The 21303-nt window shown below is 39.6% G+C and overlaps 2 protein-coding genes across 3 annotated transcripts; both read right to left on the reverse strand.

Moving 5' to 3' along the window:
* Positions 1 to 1886: 1886 nt before the first annotated feature.
* Positions 1887 to 5069, reverse strand: LOC148363401 (apelin receptor A-like). Its single transcript, XM_088341119.1, has 3 exons — positions 5056 to 5069; positions 2789 to 3219; positions 1887 to 2404 (listed from the first exon to the last, which is right to left on the reverse strand). Exons 1-3 carry the CDS (start codon positions 5067 to 5069, stop codon positions 1887 to 1889), a joined length of 963 nt encoding a protein of 320 aa, XP_088197245.1.
* Positions 5070 to 8498: 3429 nt separating this feature from the next.
* ndufa9a (NADH:ubiquinone oxidoreductase subunit A9a) lies at positions 8499 to 21243 on the reverse strand. 2 transcript variants are annotated; one of them, XM_088341067.1, is made up of 11 exons: positions 21119 to 21243; positions 15581 to 15757; positions 15306 to 15403; positions 15133 to 15224; positions 14912 to 15053; positions 14121 to 14223; positions 13978 to 14048; positions 12993 to 13069; positions 10833 to 10928; positions 8803 to 8869; positions 8499 to 8721 (listed from the first exon to the last, which is right to left on the reverse strand). In XM_088341067.1, the coding sequence occupies exons 1-11, from the start codon at positions 21162 to 21164 to the stop codon at positions 8551 to 8553; spliced, it is 1140 nt and encodes a 379-aa protein (XP_088197193.1). In that variant the 5' UTR covers positions 21165 to 21243; the 3' UTR covers positions 8499 to 8550. The 2 variants fall into 2 exon arrangements, with proteins under 2 accessions (XP_088197193.1, XP_088197192.1); XM_088341066.1 differs by lacking the exon at positions 21119 to 21243 and adding an exon at positions 18896 to 19001.
* Positions 21244 to 21303: the final 60 nt, after the last annotated feature.

Consider the following 21303-nt stretch of genomic DNA (forward strand, 5'->3'; position numbering starts at 1 on the left):
TTCATGCATTTGTTACCTCCCGTCTCGATTACTGCAATGCACTACTCTCCGGTCTCCCGAAGTCCAGAATCAAGTCTCTTCAGCTAGTACAAAATGCCGCAGCGAGGCTTTTAACCAGGACAAAAAAGTACGATCACATAACACCGATTTTGGCTAACCTGCATTGGCTCCCAGTTAGCCAAAGATGTGACTTCAAAGTTCTCTTAGTATTGTACAAAATCATACATGGACTTGCTCCCTCTTATCTTTCAGATCTGATCTGCCACTATGTCCCGGTCCGAAGCCTACGATCTGAGAGTGCTGGTCTTCTGATGATCCCGAGAGCAAAGAAGTCTTCTGCTGGTTCGAGAGCGTTCTCCATCCGGGCACCGGTGCTGTGGAATGCTCTTCCCCCTGAGATTCGATCTGCAACCTCAGTGGAAATGTTTAAATCTAAACTTAAAACTCACTTCTACTCCATTGCATACGAATAACCTACTCCTCTTGTCGGTTGAAAATAGTTTGTGTAATATAGTGTAACAATCTGTGAAGCCCTTTGAGACTCTTCGTGATTTAGGGCTATACAAATAAAAATGACTTGACTTGACTTGACAATTATCGCCAGCTGGCACACACCCCCACACACAAAGTTCGATTACAACTGTCTCAAACACACTCCCATCCCTAACACGCATTCAGACGCGCGAAAGATACACACAAGACCGCAAAAGGCAAAGACGCACACCAAACAACTCACGCACACACCAACAGCCAACATTCCCGAGCGAGATAACGCTCAGAGCGAAATTACGTCAGCAATTCTCATACACAGCTCCTCCAACGCTGTCTATCCGCGAAGTCATTTCAATAATACAACATCTGAACATCTGCTCATTAACCTCTGCCGGTATAACTCTCCACATAAAAAACACACCCCCGTAGGACCATTAATAGATCGTCTACTTTCCGTCACCGAAAATATCAGCAACTGATGACGTCTTATCATCGCCTTCTAGACCGACCCCCTTTTAACATCGCCACGGACCGGCAGATTACAGCCGTTACTTCATCCAGACTCCCCGGAGCCCGACCAAAAAACATCACAACAATCCCTGAGCACAAGATTGTTGCCGGCCAAAAATCTCATATCAACTCATACAATCCGTCCAACTTGTTGCCGGACTACAGACGGATTATCCACGTGCACGCATTTCCATAATTTAGCCCTCACGTCACAGGCCCCAATGCACTTCACTTACCCCGACAAGCAAACCGAAATAAGGAAAGAAAAACCTTGTCCTTACCTCAACCGCTCGCCTGGGCAGCGTTCACGACGAGAAGTCAATTTGAGCCAAAAAACACGCTAGGGCGCCATTTAATGTAGGAGAAAATGTAGGTTCGATAATCTTTTAAGTCTTCTTCGTGATTGAATTAAGTACATCGGGAACCAGCCATGAGGGGGAGCCTTTTATTTCGTCATCCCAAAAGAACTCAGAGAACTCCAGACATAACAATGCTTTTATAGCTTCAGTTTGAGTACAACCCAAAAGGCGGCCCTAGTCCTCAGTAATCAACAAGGAAGATGCTGTCGTACCCTTATTAGGACATGTTGTTCGCCTCAGTTTGCTCAGAGAGTCCTTGAAGAAGGGCCTTGCAGGTCTCATGCCCTTTTAGGGAAACTCAACTGTCTTGCCAAGGATATTCTCGAATGATGTCAACATTCCCTAACTACTGTAAGCAATGTAAGCAAGTCTTTCTACATTTCTAAATGTATGCAACTCTATTCTACAAATGCAAGTCTATTTTCCACAACAGTGTTAGATATAGAAATAGAACCAGCTATGGAGACTATGCCTTTTGACACAGTGCGCCCTATGGTAGTGAAAATATGGTAATTAAGCAGGGCACTAGACCCGAGTGGGCGTCCGGCAGAATTTTTTAAGGCAAAAAAGCCCCAGACACTGGGACCTGAAACGCAAGTCTAAGAAGGCATAGAGAAAGGGTTTGAGGCAGCTGTTAAAAACAGCCAGACTGCTCACATACGGGAAAGCCACAAGCATGAACTGAAGGAAAGCACAATCGGCCGAGAACACGCCTAGCTGCACCAGAGCGCCTATGACTATCAACACGTTTTGGGGAATCAAGCACACGGCAAAGACCATCACCACTGCGGTAATAATCTTCAACAGACGCCACTTGCGTCGGCTCTCCTTACGTCGGATGTTGTACATCTGATCAACCTGTAGCAAAAAATCATGACCAGTAAGGGCAAACCAGAGCTTGTCCTGATGCTCGGTGGCCGCCACCAGGCTAAAATCAATAGTACAAAGAGTTAGATTACTGCTCGGGTCCTCCCAGGTGGTGCGGAAAACCAGCGCAGGTATAGAAAGAAAGACCGAGATGATCCAGATGACAGCAACACCCACTCAATGAAAGTGCTGCGCTAAAATCTTAAGGACGTACTACTACTGCTGCTGTGGATTATGGCCCAATGATCAAGTCGTCAAAATGACGGACGCCCTTAAATGTTTTCGCTACCTCAAAAAAAAAAAAAACGTCAATGACAGATTGTCGCTTAATGTAACATCTGCAGTGCAGACACAGAAATATAAAAGATGTAAATGTTTATACAGTTTTATTTAACTTAGGCCTAGATGTTGTAACAAAAGGCAGAGTTTAATTTGTTATCATAAATCACCCCTCCTTATAAATAAAATATGTAATTTCGGGCCCCTTTCGGGCCGGGCCAGCAAATCCAGTTAATTAGTGGGGCTCGGTCTGGGTCGGGTTTAATACCCCTCGGGCCTGCGTTGGGCTCGGGTGCTTTTTTTTGGCCTGATCTTACCTCTACTGCAAAGTGAATGCGCGATGGACAGGTAGCGGTCGAAGCTCATGCAGGTGAGCAGGAAGCCGCAGGAGTAAAAACTGAGGAGGTCTGCGAAGCTGGCCATCTTGCACACGATCATACCGAAAACCCACCGGCCGTCCATGGCAGCCTCTGCTGCCCACAGGGGCAACGTGGAAAGGAAAACCAAGTCGGCGAGGGCCAGGCTGCCAATGTAGAGGTTAGATGCTCGTTTCTTTCCTTGAGCTCGCCACACAGTGAAAATAACCACACTGTTGCCAAACAGGCCCAAAACGAAGACGACGGCGTGGATAACGGTGATGAGCAATGGGTTCACCTTCCAAATGAAGAAGTCACACTTTGTAGAGTTCTCCATGTCCTGGTTTCGGTAGCACCTAAAATCGCTCAGAGTTGCTTGTTTCTTCTCTGTCTCTTTACTCTTACTCAAAGTTGTGAGCTCCTTTCACACCTCCTCCTTTCACGAAACCACATCCCACTCCAAGTAGAAACGTTTACTCATTTCTAACTGTTGTAATGTTGAAATGTGTCACTGCATATTTATATAGCAGTGGTAGGCTATCGGGGCCTGCAAGGGAAGTTTGTGCCCTCAAATTTAAGCGCTCTTGGAATACGCAGCAGGACAACCATCCAAAACACACCAGCAAGTCCACCTTCGGCTGGCTCAAAAAAAATGTTCTGGAGTGGAGTCAAATTAAGATACTGTAATGTGATCTTAAACATGCAATTTATGCTACTAAACCCCTCCATATGGCAGATTTGAAACAATCTTGCAAAGAAAAATGGGCAAAATTCCTCTGCAGCGTTCTTACTCATTACCAATTATCATAAACGTTTGATTTCTGTTATCACTGCCAAAGTTTGCCCAGCTCGCCATAAGGTTATGTGGGCAACTACTCTTTCACATAGGGCCAGATTTTGATTTTTTTTTTGGTGCATTGATAATTTGAATCAATATTTAAACACTGAATTCTGTATTTCCTTGGGTTGTTTCTGTGTGATATTACAATTGGTTTGATGATCTGAAACCTCTGTGAGTGATAAACTTGGAAAAAACACAGAAATCAAGAAGAGCACTGTACACCAAATGTTGAGAGTATACCAGCGTCATAACCTTTGTTTATCTTCAAGAATTTCTGTGGTAACCACCGTATGAACGTTTCGTCACAATGCAGGAGAACATAAAAACTCCTCGTTCGACTATGATGTTTTCCCCTTTTTTGTTATGTCCGTCTGCAATTTTCAATCATTATTGGTCGTGATACAAAACTTCGAGGGCAACCAGCAGTGTGGGGAATACAATGTAATTAATAACCCCATTAAATAACATTTTTTATTTCAGTAACGGGATAAACCCACTAATTACGCTGCTATTGTTACTGATGGTCAAAAGCAGTCCGTTACTTTGAATAAAGCGGTTTTCCTTATTCGCCCGAGTTGTTTACATCACATCTTTTCGAATCATGACACCATTCAGAATAGCAACTACATTATAGTTTTTCACCAGGTTTGCACACACTGCAGGAGGGATCTTGGCCCACTCCTCCACACAGATCTTCTCTAGATCAGTCAAGTGTCTGCTGTTTTTGGGAAATACGGAGTTTGAGGTCCCTCCAAGAATTCTCGATTGGGTTCATGTTTGGAGACTGGCTGGGCCATGCTAGAACCTTGATATGCTTCTTACGGAGCCACTCCTTGGTATTCCCGGCTGTGTGCTTCGGGTCGTTGTCGCGTTTGAAGACTTAGCCACGACTTATCTTCAATGTCCTGACTGAGGGAAGGAGGTTGTTCCCCAAAATCTCACAATACACGGCCCCAGTCATCCGCTCTTTAATGCAGTGCACTCGTTCTGTCCCATGTGCAGAAAAACACCCCTAAAGCATGATGCTACCACCCTCACACTTCACAGTAGGGACGGTGTTCTTTCGACTGTAGTCTTCATTCTTCTTCCTCCAAACACCCTAAGTGGAATTATGACCAAAAAGTTGTTTTTGGTCTCCTCTGAGCACAAAACTCCATGACTCCTCTGTGTCATCCAAATGGTCATATGCAAATTTAAGGCGGGCCTTGACATGTGCTGGCTTAAGCAGGGGAACCTTTCGTGCCATGCATGATTTGAAATCATGTCTAAGTGTAACCTTGGAAACAGTGGTCCCAGCTCTTTTCAGGTAATTGACCAACTCCTGTCATGTAGTTCCCAGCTGATTCCTCACCTTCTAAGAATCATTGCGTCCCCATGAGGTGATATCTTGCATGGGGCTCCACTTCGATTAAGATTTAGTTTAGCTTCTTACATTTTCTAATGATTTCTCCAACAGTGGAACTTTTGTTTACCAAGCGGCTTGGCAATTGCTCTGTAGCAATTTCTAGCCTTGTGGAGGTGTACAGTTTTGTCCCTGGTGTCCTTGGACAGCTCTTTGGTCAATGTTATAAGTTATTGATTGTATGGGGTGGGCAGGTGTCTTTATGCAGCAACCTCAAAACGGTGCATCTGATTCAGGATGATACATGGAGTGCAGGTGGACTTCTAATGGGCGGACTAACTGGTCTTTCAGGGTCAGAATTCTGGATGATAAACAGGTGTTCAAATACATATTTTCTTCACTGCATTTGTTACACTTCAAGTGTGAGATAAATCTGTCGCTGGTGTATTGCAATGAATATTACAAAGTAACAGAGTTAGTTAGTGTCACTGGTAACTCGTTACTTCTACTATGGAGAAACTCAGTTACCATTTCAAAGAAGCAGTGGGTATATGTACCTACTTTTTAAAGTAACTTGCTTGACACTGGAAACCAATGATATGCAATTGAGAAGACACTGGTGTTGTGTTGGTGTTGTGGAATGCTCTTCCCCCTGAGATCCGATCTGCAACCTCGGTGGAAATGTTTAAATCTAGGCTTAAAACTCACTTCTACTCTATAGCATACGAGTAACCTAAACTTCTTATATGTAATAACTTGTGAAGCCCTTAGAGACTAATTGTGATTAAGGGCTATACAAATAAAAATGACTTGACACTCCTTTCAAATGAAACTCATGTCACACATTTTGAATCACTTAGGTGAGAATCTTACGTTTCCTGTGTATAGATGACGTCATCCCTATCAATACAAACAGATAAAACAGGAAGAATGCTTGAAAGTAAGAAGTTGTCCACTAAGACCACCAAATAGACAATGACTGTAGTGATGACTCACAATGACAAAGCGGATGTGCAGCCAAAAATATTTTCTTTACAAGAATCTAGTGCCTTGCAAAATCAATGACCCATGCCCCAACCCCCAGAAAGTTTTGACATATTGACATATTTTAGGCTTCCGTTTTTTATTATTGTCAAAAGAAAAAAATACTAATTCATATATCTCATCTCATTAGCCGTACCGCTTATCCTCAGTAGGGTCGCGGGGGGGCTGGAGCCCATCCCAGCAATCATCGGGCAGTGGGCAGGGGACACCCTGAACTGGTTGCCAGCCAATCGCAGGGCACACAGGGACAGACAACTCATTTGCTCATTCACACCTAGGGACAATTTGGACCGGCCAATTCACCTGAAATGCATGTCTTTGGAATGTGGGAGGAAACCGGAGTGCCCGGAGGAAACCCACGCAAGCACGGGGAGAACATACAAACTCCGCACAGAAAGTCTGGAGCTGGATTTGAACCCACGACAGGTTCCCATGACTGAACTGTGCCGCACAAGCGCTAACCACTGCACCGCCGTGCTGCCCTAATTCATATATATATATATATATATATATATATATATATATATATAGTATTATTTTTTTTGTATGACTCAATAATTGTGAAAACAAATTAATTCAAAATGTTAAATTGTGCTAACAAATTAAAAATTGAATTGACTTTGACTTGGCCAATCTAACAACTTTATATTTTTAGTTGTAAACCATTCCATTGTAGATCTTGCTTTATTGTAAACTGTTGTTGTCCTGTTGGAAGGTCAATCTGCGCACCATTCTCAGGTCCCCTGCACTCAGATTTTCTGCCAGAATCGCCCTGTATTGGCTCCATCCATCTTCTCATCAATTCTAAAAATCTTCCTAGTCCCTGCTGAAGAAAGCCATATAACAGATGCTACGACCACCATGTTTGACAGAGTGGATGGTGTTTTCAGGGTGATGTGCAGTGTTACCCTTACGCCAAGTACAACACTTTGCATTCAGCCCAAAAAGTTCAATTTTGGTCTAACTTGACCAGAGCACTGTGTGTTCTATGCTATTCTATATGTGGAATTTTTACTAACATGGCGTCACAAGCATACAATTCTAGATTAAATCTACCTGTAATTATTATGACACTTTCTGACAGGTATAACTGCTCAGGCTTGAGCCTCACAGCTCAAAACAATAAGAAGTTAGGTGCATTTTATAACCATACAGTTTTAAAATTTGGACAGTTAGCCTACGTTGTTTTTCGGCTGTTTTGGTCTGAGCAAATACACAAAAAACTGAGATTCACTTGGAACAATGAGCATCATCAGTCCCTAACAATGGCAACCAATTTATTAGCAAACATTTCCAAAACCTGATTTCAAATCAATTTATCTTTTGCTAAGGTTCCAGCAATGCTTAATTATTTTTTATATAAATTAATGAATTTGATAATGCACTCTTAGAAAGGTTGCACAACCCACAATCATGTTTTTACAAGTTATACATGAGATTTCCATTTTTAAAAAGTATCTTTTGTTATATAATACCAACACTTTGATTTATTTCAAATCAAATTTATTTGTAAAGCACTTTTCAGGTAATAAATTGACACTCAAAGTACTATATAAAAGCACTCTAAACGAAGAAAATAAATCACCTAAAATATTGACTTGGTATATTTGCAAATGATTTGAATGTAACACCAGATTGTTAAGTTGTTCTATGACCATAGTCAAGGAGAAAGAAACATGTGCAAAGGCAGAAACTTACTGATTGTTACTGTTAGATTGAGTTTTAAGCCTTGTTAGTTTTATTATTTTTTGCAACACTTTATATTTATCAATATTTTAATGAAGTATTTACTTGCTGTATTCATATGAATGTATTCGTTCATATCAGTATTTTCCCAGCATTGGTCTTCCGATGCATCAACTCTACCTTATCATAGAACCTTAAAGACACAGCTGTGTGCAGTATTAATTCCTTGTACATTGAGTTATTGTAATGAGAGTCCTTAGAAATGTCAAAGCTTCATGTTCAATTGAGCCAATCCTTGTGGTCAGCCATTTGTCAAGGCCTTTTTGGAAGGAGAACACTCTTCTGAACAATTAGTCTGGAGTGCACTCAGTTTTATTTAGTAATAGCGGTCCTCAACTGAACTGCTCTTTCCAGTTCTATTTTTCTGCTTCCACATACTTGGTCCTATCTTCTCCGTTTCCATTGCCCCCGCTACTAGAGTCCCCCCACCGCACCCTCCTGGTGCTGCACTCAAACAACGCGTGTACTTCGGCGCCGAAGCAAGCACAATTCCGAAGTGCAGCTTCTGATTTACTTCGAACCCGATCACTCAAATCAAGTTATTCGGGCGGGCTCTGGCTGGTTCAAGCTTTTATACCCGCGAAGTGGGTTGGGCTGGATTTTTTAGGCCTGATCTTACTTTAAAGGCCAATTCGTGATACAATATCTCACAGGAAACAATAAAGCAGTAAGTTTTTATTTACAGCATATCGAAGTGATGTTGAGATTCTAACATTAGTAGTTGACGGTCTTTGCTGGCTTAGCTGCTTCCAAGTCGGCATCCAGGTATCGGTATCGGCGATGAATTCGCAGGATCTCGATCGCCCTTTGCTCTACGGTGGAGGGACTGATACCGAGATCCTCCAGACCGGGAAGTCCTGGGTATTTCAGGTCAGTTGCATGAAACTGGGACAAAAAGGATTTTATTAATCTTAAATTATGGGGTTGTAATTCTTAGAACCCGATTGAACTTTGGGTGTTTCTTACCCTTTCTATTTTATCCGGGGTGGTCCATGGCTCGAAAGGATTCATTGCAAAAAACTGAGCTATCATGCTGAAATGAACAGAAGTATGACATTAGAGCACAGGTGTGAAACAAGCAGCCCGCAAGACGGATCCGGCCCGCTAAGGGTTTTAATCCGGCCTACGAGACAACACAGAGAGCGCAAGCAAAAAATGAACTGCAGTTTTAAATATGTCCACTTGATGTCACTTAAGACAGACACCAGTCTCAAAGCTAATGTAGTGCGTTTCTTTCTTCTTAATCTTTTTCTCACCCTTTTTTCTTTCTTTTCTGTAGATATTTTTTTCCTCACTCCTTTCTCTCTTGGTATTTTTCACTTTTCATTCTTTTGATCTTTCTCTATAGATAGATCCTTTATTCATCCTCGTAGGGAAATTCACACAGCAGTATCCTTGTGTTGAAAATAAAACAATAATAAAGTAGAAGGAATATAATACATAAATACCCAATGTAACGTGTTGATATAGAGTATTTAAATAGTGCAACATAAAACACACAATTTAATAAAAATAGGGTATATGCAATGTGGGGGTGTGGTTTAATGTAGGCTTTTACTCCCCCGGGTGGAGTTAAAGAGCCTCACGGCATGAGGAAGAAATGATCTCCTCAGTCGTATCATTTTTTTTTTCGCTTTCTCTATTGTGCTCTCTCTCTCTCTCTCTAATTGTGCTCTCTTATTCTCCAAATATTTCACCTTTTTTCTGCCCCTTACCTTCTCTCTCTCTCTCTCACACAGAGATTCCCAGGTTCTCGCTCCAGTTTTCTCCAACTCTTTCTTTTAAAGCGACTAGTTTATCATGCAGCCTACATTTGTAGCCTACCCTACAAATGATAATCACAGATGGCAAGGGTATCTTTTCTAAGCACATTTATCAACAAACAATGGGGAAAAGATTGTTAAAGTTTGGCGTTAAATGTGTTCGATTTGTTTCTTTAACAGTTGAGTAAATGTAACTTTTACTCCAAATAACAATTATTTTAATGATGAATCGGGCAATTATTCTTCCGATTGATTGTATCTTTCAAAAAGGCGCACGCAAGTGTGCCCTGTCTCTCCATGCGGAATTTTCAACTAAATGCGAGATCTATGCGTTTGTGACTTTTAAGCGTCCTTTTCAGTGTTTTCATCTGCTGTGGTGTGTTGATTTCTACGCTACGCAGCAGAACAATGAAACCAAGCAGCTCCCGCAATAAAATTGAAGATTAATGAATTGAAGGTTCGCAAGTGAAGGGACAGTGTGCATTGCTTCCCACTAGATGTCACATTGTACTGTGTGCCACCAGAAATGAGTGCTAAAAGCACAACAAAAGACAAAACACAGAGACTTAAAGTGAACAAAATCTTACTACTTTTAAAAATAAAAGAAGAAAAAAGGACAACAATAAAAATAAAAACAGAAAATTCAGGAAAGGATTAGAACCATGAAAAATAGAATGAAAAAAGAAAAAAAGAGAAAATTGCATTTCCCCCCTTTAATTCCTTTATCCTTCATTTTTCTTGTTTCATTTATTTCCCTCTACTTTCCCATTCCCATTATCCTTTTTTCCTCTTCACATTTTCTTATTTCTGTAAAAAAATAATCTTTGCCTCTTCTTTTTGTCTATTTTTAAGAAGGGCTGGAAGAAAAATGCTGCATTTTGCTAACTTTCAGACTCCCTAGTTTATATTCTTCATTGGACTAATTTTTGGTTGCATTACACATTACAGCAACATTTAGTGGACAAATATAACACTGCCATTTTAAGAACAGCGGGATGTTTTTAATCGACCCTGTTTTTGTGGAAAATCCCATGGCCCAACCTCGCACGGACCCTAGCTTCAGCGGCCCCCAACTAGATTGAGTTTGAGACCCCTGCTCTGGAGGCCTGTTGCCTCCAGAAACTGATGTGTTAAGTGGACATAAACAACGGTGCAAATGAGCACCTTTAAAACATTTCAACACCATTCTCAACTTGAAGTATATCTGACAACTAAAATGATGTCAACACTTACTGAATGAGTGGGCGAGGTAGGGGATACGCCACAAAGGGTCTGTGTGCAACAGCGTAGATGTACTCCACAAGGTCATGGAGCAGGTATCGGTTAGGGCTTTGAAACAAAAGAACATTTGTGTCACCATGCTATGTTGCCATTTGATAGTGAATCAAAACAAATCCACCTTATACCCAAATATTTAGAACTTCTTTACAATATCGATAAAAACCTGCACACATCTAGAAATGTTTGTGAAGGCACATACTGTATCAAATACATCTCTTATAAAGTGGTACCTTTTTTCAGGCTTAATTCTTTCCAGGATTCAGAGTTTGCACACCTTTCCATTGCCAAATTCGAGCACTTTCAAGGCCAATTTTTCCCAGTACCTTTAAGGGAGAAATCCAGCGCCGTTTAACGGAGCATGTTTTTTAGTTGACTTTGATGACAAAAATGAAGTCGCTATCTTGCTGCTAGAACATAATTTGTGCTATTTTGAGCTGATCCCATCTGTTATCTTTGCTCTTTTTGTGTCAATGGGCTGCTAATATACTGACATGATTTCTGCTTCAACAAGTCACACTTGTTTACAAACACAGAAAGTGCTCTATAGGTGTTGGGAAATAATTGAGTTCAATATGGAAGACAAAAAGAAAACGTATTGCATGTATAAAAAAACAAATTAGCCGAATATAGACTAATTTTCATGAGATTGATTGCTCCGAAGCAGAGTACATACAATCTTTCAATGTATAAAAACTGCAGATTTTTATTTAACTTACTAGAATTTATATTTTTTGCGTGTTTTTCAAAAGATGGTCAAAAGTTTTTTTTTTCCATTTAATCATTATTTTTGGCACTCAAGCATTAAAATTTGTAATTCTTATTGTATTGTTTTACATTTTGAATGATTTTGTGTTTCTGTTCACTCCAAGTCTGTTCAGTTTGTAAAAAGCTACACCGTTTTGCATTTCACAAATTTACTTGTGGACCTGTGAATGTGACACACACACACACACTATTAAATTATTTGGTGCATAAAGTTTTATTATTATCGATAATATATCATTAAAAAAAAAAAAAAAAAAGGAGTAGCCATTTGTGAGCCGAAAAAATCTCAGTGAGCCAAGCCAAAAAGCTTTTGGCTGGCTCACTGAGAGCTGTCCGCATGTTGCCGTCAATTTCACGCACTTCTTAAAAACTGTTTACTTCATTTATTGCGTGGTTTATAGTCAGACTGCCAAGAAACATGGCAATGGAATAAGCATTCAAGCACTACACCCCCAAAATTCAAGCATTTTCCTGACCTTGAAAACACATTAGAATTCAAGCATTTAAGGATTTCGAGCACCCATACGAACACTGAGGATTGGTAGCTTGTATAACGAGTGATTTTTTTTCAGAAATGAAATTAAACAATTAAAAATAAAGTAAATTATTCATTGGTCTTCTCCGGTCCTCCCAAAAGCACCCAAGCGAACTGTAAACTGCTATAAAATAAATCTCCTGGACACTAAAAACACATTGAAATGGTTATCAAAAGTAAAAAATACAGTAGTAAGACAAATAAGAGGATATTAACAAAATCATATGCAATTTTATTATGAGCACTGTAACGAAAGTATGCGCATGCTGCAGAGAAGGGGGTGGCGGTTGTCAAGGAGAAGTCATGGAGAGTGCATACTTGTCAAAGTAGATAATAATAATAATTTCCTTCGTATTGTCATTCTTTGTAACAATGTACACAGAACGAAATGTCGATACACCTGACCCGTTGTAGCGAGCCGATGCAGCCGCAGCCAACAGAGGGCGCCGCCATTTTACCAATGTTTTAAGTCTTAGGTATGACTCGGCCGAGGCGCGAACCAGCGACCTCCCAGTCTCAAAGCGGGCGCCCTACCATCTAGGCTACTGAGCTGGTATAGATAGATAGATACTTTATTCATCCCCGCAGGGAAATTCACAAAAGTATACAGTTTCTTTGTATTTAATATGTTTTTATAATCATTTTGCATTGTGTACACCCTATAACAATTTTTACACAGGTAAAAAAAAAAAAAAGAGAAATTATGTTAAACTTTCGGTGTTTAGAGGTGCTCGTATAAAAAGGTACCACTATATTTGAACCCGCTAGGATGAGCTGGTGTACGTAGAATATCCTGCAAGTGAAAAACCTACCCGACTATCGCGTAGGTCTTGCCGTTGGCCTCTGGGTCTTTGACCGCACTTACGATGGCCTTTGCCACGTCGACAACCTTACGAAAGACATTTAAGGACAGAGTAGAATATAGTGGTACATTGATATGATATAAACATGATTAAAATATCACAGGGTCAGAAATGAAAAATAAAAGTTTCACGTCACTGAGCACACTCCACTTTATTTTTAAATCCTAACTCTGGATTTAAAAAAAGAAGGGCTCATCACTATTAACTATCAGTGTTAGTAAGCTGATAACTGTTCAATGCCTGCTAAAGGTAAAAATAGAATGTGTTCTATAACCCCACTCGTAATTTAAACACTCGCAGATGATATATATCTTTTGAAATTAATGGAACCTCCCAGATGCTTTTGTAATGGAGTAACTTTCCAATACACATATTGAACACAGAGATTTGTTTCATCTTATGATGTTTTTTATGATGCCTACGAGCTCTTAACATAATCAGCTAACACTGGATTGCATTGTGGCTGTGGCCTGAGTACAAAATGGGACGTTCAGCTGTTAAGATTTATTTGGAAGTTCAGTTTGTGAGGTTGTTTCAGCACCAGTGTATCAGTAATATTAGCTAGCCAATTGGCAGGTTATTAAGCCACTTGAGTGCCTGTATACACAGGCACACAAGTGTACTTTTATGTGACTATTGAAAAAAGTACAGAATCCCTCGTGTTTTTGGGATTAATAAAGACGAAAACCACCTGCCAAAAATGAAAATTCGGAAAGCAGTGGGGTTTTTTTTGGAGTGGACTTGCCGACTTATATATGGAAAGCTTTTTCATTCCAGCACTTCATATTTAAGACTTTACTATTGTGCTGGTACAGCAACGGGATTGGAAACAGCACAAGCAGATCAATTTAAGATGCATCCTATTGAAACCAACAAATCAAAAGGAAAGAAAACAAGCTGACTGTGTTTGTGACAGAAAAAGAAGTAATCTTACGTGAACAGGCTGCTTGACAGTTTTCTTGCCCATGCTTATCAGTGGAATAGCATTGCCAAACCAACGCATGTCTGCAGGAACGAGATCATAGTGAGTGAAGTTTGTATATTTTTTTTATGTAGTTCTTGTACGGTTATCCGTACTTGCGTAGTAGTTGAAGAACCTGTCCTCTCTCCCAAACATCTCTGATGGCTTCATGATGATTGCGTCAGGAAACTCATCCCTCACAGCTGTTTCTCCGACATCCTGAGACAAACAGAGAACGGATGTAAAATAAAAGTCCACCACGCAAAAAAGTGCAAAATTTAATTTTAAAGAAAGGATAATAATGTAATGGGCTTGCATTCTAGCCACATGAAAGAATGGTTTCACTTTTGGAAAACCTTTCACAACAGAAAATATTTAGGCTTCAGAGGTTTTGCTTTGCTCTCATATCTATTTCGACTGATACGTTTTTTTTTTTGTGCCAATACCGATTATTAGTATTTAGAGGTGGCTGATGACACATATTTGCATGCCGATGTTCATTTGACGTAAAAGCCTAAAAATGGTGCAAGAAATTTATAACAATGCAAAAAGAAACAAATATTTGTTATAAATTTAAATAAACTTAAAAGCTCCTTGAAATCTTTTACAGAAAATAAATCCAATTTTCACACAACTATCGTGACTAAGCTTTCACTTGAACCCAAAACTAACAGTAAAGGAAAAAAAATCAGCAAGTTGTATAAAGGAGTAGGAGCAAGGGAAGAGAGTGTAGGCTGCATCTGAAACTAAATGATCAGCCCGTCGAATAAATAAAAATGCAGATATCGATATCCATCAAATTCCCAAATGTTGGTCTTTGTAATTAAGAGCTACACAAATAACCATGACTTGACTTGATAATCAGACCATCCGATAATCGGTCGACCCCTAAAAACATGCTTCTAACCTTGTTCCTGAGGTATTTAGAAGAGCTGCGAATATCAGCGTTGAGGTGAGAGATGTGGATGAATTTAGTAATCCCCGCCTCTCTGGTTGCCTTGGCGATTTGCTGAGGGATGCTCACAAAGATATCTTCAAATCGGTAGTTCCTTCACAAACACACATAAAAATACACGCCAATATTCACTGATTACTTAGCTGGGAACGGTGTCAGAAAAGGCCCCATACTTGGTTTCCCACTCTTTCCCGACAAGATTTATGACCACATTTGAGTGTTCCAAAGCTCGCTTGATGGAGTCTTTGTTTCTAGCATCCCATTCCTGAACAAAAACAAAAAAACACATTAAAGCCAATGTGGTAGTTTCTGTGGAGGATTGTACTTGGTTTCGGAATTTACACACCATAAAAATTAGTTGTCCAAGGTCTGCCATAGGCTTAAAATACATAATGTCATACTGATCACAGCGATGGGGGATTATGATCTGGGAGCCAATACGTCCTGCAACGGAGTAACATAACAAATTAAATATATGTGTAACTGTCAGAAAAGATCAATAAGGCATGCTAGGATTCCCATTTAGTGCAAACTAAGAACAGATCCGTCTTATTGTTAAAAGTAGTATGCTGGCTTTGCATGAAAGGGAGATTGGATGAGTAGTGTTACTTCTCGGCTCACCCAGGCGATTAACCACGTATCGTCCCAAGAAACCTGTAGCACCAAACACAGTGGCGGCGATGCCACTGGATGATGAGCGGCCTCCCTTCCCTTTCGGAATGACGGCATGGTGCAATTTTCTCTGTGGAAATGGGCCAACACAAGTGGCTAACAATCCAACGGGAGGACAGCTACTCCCTGTTTGGAAAGAGGCACAACACACTTGCGATGGTATCAGTTGTTACAGAAGGGCCGCACGGTTAACCGAAATCTAATCGATATTGCAATGTGACATAGTGCGATTGTGTGTGTGAGCAGACAGCAACCATAACAAAGCTCCCCAGAAGAGGACGCTTTTTTAAAGGTTAAAGCATGTCAATATGATTAAACCTTGAGTTGTCTTCATTTAAGGACACCCCCCCCCCTTTTTTTAAATTTTTAATACTGCTTTTATCAGGGGTCTCAAAGTCAATTGAGTTGGGGGCCACGGAAGCTAGGATCCGGGGTAGGTTGGGCCAAACGGGTTTCACAAAAACAAAAACATTCCGCTGTTCTTAAAGGGACAGAGTTTATATTTTTCCACTAGATGTCACGTTCAACCAACTAGATGTGTAGTTCAACAAAAAATGAGTCCAAGGAAAACTAAAAACTACGGAGACTAAAAGTGAGCCAAAGCCTTTTTTGTCCCAATTTTTACCCAGCGTTTCTCAAAAAAAGAAGAGAGTAAAAGAAGGGTAAAAGATTTTTTCTAAATTATTTAAAAACGGGGAATAAGAAATATGAAAAAGTGGCAAAAAAGGGAACATGGGAATAAAAAAAATAGGGAAAAAGAAAACAAAAAAGGAAAATGGAGAAGAAAGACATGGAAAAAAAAAAAAAGGACAAAAATGAGAAAAGGCAATTTTCTCTCTTCATTTTTAGATTTTTCTCTTTTTTCTTTTCTTGAGGTTTACTTTTTGTCTTGTTTCTTTTTTCCCATTTCTCTTTTCATTCTTTCTTCTTTTTCATTTTTTTTCTCTTCATTTCAAAAGTAATAAGGTGCGTTATGGTCACCATGTCTTGTCTTCTGTTGTTCTTTGAGCACTTGTTTTCGGTGGCAGGACAGAATACAGCGACAGAGTGAGAAAATAATACACAATGTCCCTCCACTTTATATTAACGCGGGGCCTTACACTGTCATCATGGGGGCTGCAATTGGTCCCAGAGCCGTGAGCTTGAGACCCCTGGCTTACATGGAAATGTCAATGAAAAACAGCATTTCAATTTCTACTGTTGGGAAGAATGTAGGAAATGTCCCAACTTTCAAAATTAAATACAATATCATTCAAGGGGATTGTTCTGGGTTTTTAACAACACAGTGGCCAGTCACAACAGGAGGGTTAAGTACTCATAAAAAACAAAATTAGTCAAGAAAAAAAATCAATTTTTATTTTATAATACCATTGAAATAGCAATACTAGTTTACAATCATAGAATTGGTTTTGTATTTTCTTAAAATCGTGCAGCACTAATGTACAATACTACCCAACTACAGTGGGACCTCGGTTATCGCGGTTAATGGGGACCAAAACCACCCGCGATAAGTGAAAATCCGCAAAGTAGCGGCGCACCTTAAAAAAAATATTATTTTTTAAATCTTATTATTATTATTATTATTATTATTTTAGACCCGGTTAATGGGGACCAAAAACACCCGCGAAAAGTGAAAATCTGCGAAGTAGCGATGCCGCTTCAATAATGCTTAAAAAAAATAAAATATATATATATATCTCATCTCATTAGCTGCACCGCTTATCCTCAGTAGGGTCGCGGGAGTGCTGGAGCCCATTTCATCAATCATCGGGCAGTGGGCAGGGGACACCCTGAACTGGTTGCCAGCCAGTTACAGGGCACACAGAGACAGACAACTCATTCGCTTTTTCACACCTAGGGACAGTTTGGACCGGCCAATTAACCTGACATGCATGTTTTTGGAATGTGGGAGGAAACCGGAGTGCCTGGAGGAAACCCACGCAAGCACGGGGAGAACATACAAACTCCGCACAGAAAGTCTGGAGCTGGATTTAAACCCACGCAGGAGGTTCCCATGACATGAACTGCGCCGCACATGCGCTAACCACTGCACCGCCGTGCTGCCCATATATATAATAAAAAAAATGTAAAAATTATTTTATTCTATTATTATTATTTTTTAGACCTGCGAAGCTCTGAACCCGCGAGCGTGGTAGAGACGCCCCTTCAAAAATGCTTAAAAAAAAAAAGTATATTATATATATATATATATATATATATATATATATAATTTTTTTTTTTTAAATTATTTTATTTAATTATTATTATTTTTTTAGGCCCGCGAAGCTCTGAATCCGCAAACGTCGAAGCGCGAAGTAGCAAGGTCCCACTGTATATGGTTTAAAAAAAAAAAAAAAATTCAAAAAGCGGTATTTTAGATTCAAAGCTCTAAAAATAAGAGGAACACTTGCAAACCTTTCTCGGAGTAAAGTTATCAAAGACTGTTCAATGCCAGGCTGAACAGTCATCAAGCACACATTTTAAGCTTACTAAAAATCTGGCCCGCTTTTCTGAAATGTTTGGACACCCCTGATGCAAGCCGTTTATTAAGCACAAATATGGTCAAATGATAAATATATTTATAATATGCATATGTATTTTATACAGCCTAGATGTTTGGTTTTCAGGAGGTAGAGCAATCGTTTTAGGATTAAGGGATCCCAGTTCGAATCCCGGCTTGTCCGTGTTACATGTCGAAGTGTTCTTGGGTAAGACACTGAACCCCCCAATACCCCCAATAAGCAGGTTAGCGCCTTACATGGCTGTACAGATCACGGGTGATATTGGGAAATGTGAAGCACAATGTAAAGCGCTTTGGGAAGTCATTGACTTGAAAAGCGCTATATAAATGCAGATCATTTCATTTCATTTCATTTCAACTTTCAAGGACTGGACACCGAATACTTGGTATAAACTACAGATTGTGTAGCTGACGCCGGTTTGATCGTTGTTAATTTATGTTGGACACAAAGACCCTTTAAAAATGCATATGTTACACACATGTATGTTCAAAAACTATTGCACAGTGCATATAAACAGTTTTTGCAAGACTGTACTAATTTCTTATTCTATTCTTCTATATCTGCCAGGTTGCTACGGAACAAAAACAAGCTAGCGTTAGTCATTAGCAAAGATAAAAAGCAAGGTCGTACAACGCAGGGTTGCGTTCGCAATGAAATGCAGCCTGCAGCAGTTGTGTCAAGTATTCCCACAATTAACAAAACATCAACAACAGATATTAGATTATATTTTGACGCTACTCACTCGTAATCTTTGGAAGGACACTCGCAGGACGGCCGACCAAAGTGAGGGTCGCCATCTTTTTGTGGGCCTACGGTATCCAGTGAGGAGCAAAAGCGTATTAGAGCGCAATGGCGTGTTCTATTAATAAATCAGATCTTTATTTAGGGACTTTACTATTGTAATTCATGCCCAAATAAAAAGTTATTTTTTAATTGTAAATCCTCTGTGGTTTTTTTTCTTGGGCAGACCATGCTGTGTTATTTGGCTACTTCTAGTGGTTAAGAAGACTTCATTCAATAAATAAATTTTGAATATCAAGAAAAATAATGTTTTTTGTGAATACTCGTGGGTCAAGATATTCGTATTATTATGTATAGCAATAGGCTTACCCAGAGGGAGCTGACATACTTGTCTGCCATGTTGCTGCTACAGGTAACCCCTGTAATCAAAAACTTTGTAAAAGGCTGAGACCAAAAATGAAAAAATAAATAAATTTGAGAAGAAAAAAATGTGGTTCAGTCACTTTGAATACCTGTAGTCTGTATTCTTCATTTTGGCACTTGTTTTCAGTTCCACTACACAAAACAGTGAATCTAGCGATCAAATATATACAGTGTCCATTTAAGTTACTTTCATTGCGGTTTGAATGTAATGTTAAAGGTACAGTGTGTGTTATTTGACCACTAGATGTATCTGTATGGTGTTATGTGACCGAAAATGAGTGCTAAATAGCATAAGGAAATATACACACTTCGGAGACTCAAAGTGAACAAAGCAAAACATACTTTCCCTTCACTTTTTTGCCTTTCGTAAAGAGAAAAAAAGAAAAGAGTAACCGAAAGAAGAGAAAGAAAATAGAAAAAGAGAAAAATATGAAAAAAGTAAACGCGAAAAGCAAGAAAACATATAAGAAAAATGAAAGAAAAGATGAAAAAGAAAAAGGGGAAGAAGAAAAATATAAAATAAATTAAAGAGAAAGATTAATGAAGCCCAAAAAAGTAATTAAAAAGTTATCAGACATAAAGGAAGAAAAAAAGGAAAAAAATTAAAGACAAGTAAAAAGAAAAAAGAAAAGAAAAAATGGGAAAAATTACAAAATAATATATAAATAAGCAAAAATATCTTACATTCATCCATCCAGTAGGGTTGCGGGGGGTGCTGGAGCCCATCCCAGCCAACTTCAGGGAGTAGGCAGGGTACACCCAGAACTGGTTGCCAGTCAGTCGCAGGGCACACAGAGACAGACAACTCACTCACTCATTCACAACTAAGGACAATTTGGACCAGTCAATTAACCTGCATGCTTTTGGAATGTGGGAGGAAACCGGAAGGAAACCCTCACAAGCACGGGGAGAACATGCAAACTCCACACAGTAAGGTTTGATCCCATGGCTTCAGAACTGTAACGCACACACGCTAACCAATGCACTGCCATGCTGCCCAAATATCCTACAGTGGAACTATATCTTTTACAATGTTCTGAAAAAAAATGAAAACGGAAATAATTGAAATTACGTGCCAAAGGAAGAAAAGAAAAAAAAGTTTGGAGGGGGCCTTGGCAGCAAGATGGCCGCCAATCATGTCAGCTCCCTTGAGGTGAGACTCATCTTATCTCAAATACATGCAAATTTCTTCACTGATGAGCATTTTTAAATGCATGTTTACATAATTCATTTATTTAAATCTATAATGGTTTTTTTTTTTTTCGTTTAAGTTTTTTTACCACCAAGAGGCGCTAAATTATACACACTGTTTCTTTAAGGTCTGCTTCTTTCTGATCCCTTCATAAAACACTGTTGGAGAAGGCTAATGTGATAGTGAATCGTGTCACTGGCGGTATTTAGTCATGTTTAAATACATTCTTTATTTTTATGGTCATATTTAAGCAATCTGACTTTTTAGTCAAAATTGGCCTTAAGCTCCAGTGTTACGTCTACTCTGTCACGAGGTGTTGGACAGACCCAAATGCAGGACAACAAGGACACGCATTACAGGGACGTGATCAAACGGCAATAGGGGTCGTTTTTTTTTTTCAAACAACAAAATACTTTATTAGTGAGAAGGGAGTGTGGAACCATAACTACTGAGGAGGGAAATTTGAGAGAAAGTCTTGGGTTGGTGAAAATCTTGAAAGGAAAATTTGGGAGTACCTATAAAAAATATTGAGGATCCTGGGACAATGAGGGAATTGAAAGAGCAATTCTTGGAGAAGCTTAAAATATTAAAAGAAAGACTTGGGAGTACCTTTCAAAAGTTGGTTGGAGTGGCAGGACTTGGAGTGGGTGAACATGGAACGAGGAACTAGGAAGTAAGTAAAGAATTAAGCCGTGGGAGGAGAAGCCTGTGGTCTTTGCGGGTGAATGTTTTTAGAAATCAAAACAATTCAGCAGCGTGAAATTAGAGCCCGGACCATTTATGGTGGAGGTGGG

Source organism: Urocampus carinirostris, chromosome 7 (assembly GCF_059441175.1).
Source record: "Urocampus carinirostris isolate Australia breed hairy pipefish chromosome 7, RoL_Ucar_1.0, whole genome shotgun sequence".
Classification (NCBI taxonomy): Eukaryota; Metazoa; Chordata; class Actinopteri; order Syngnathiformes; family Syngnathidae; genus Urocampus; species Urocampus carinirostris.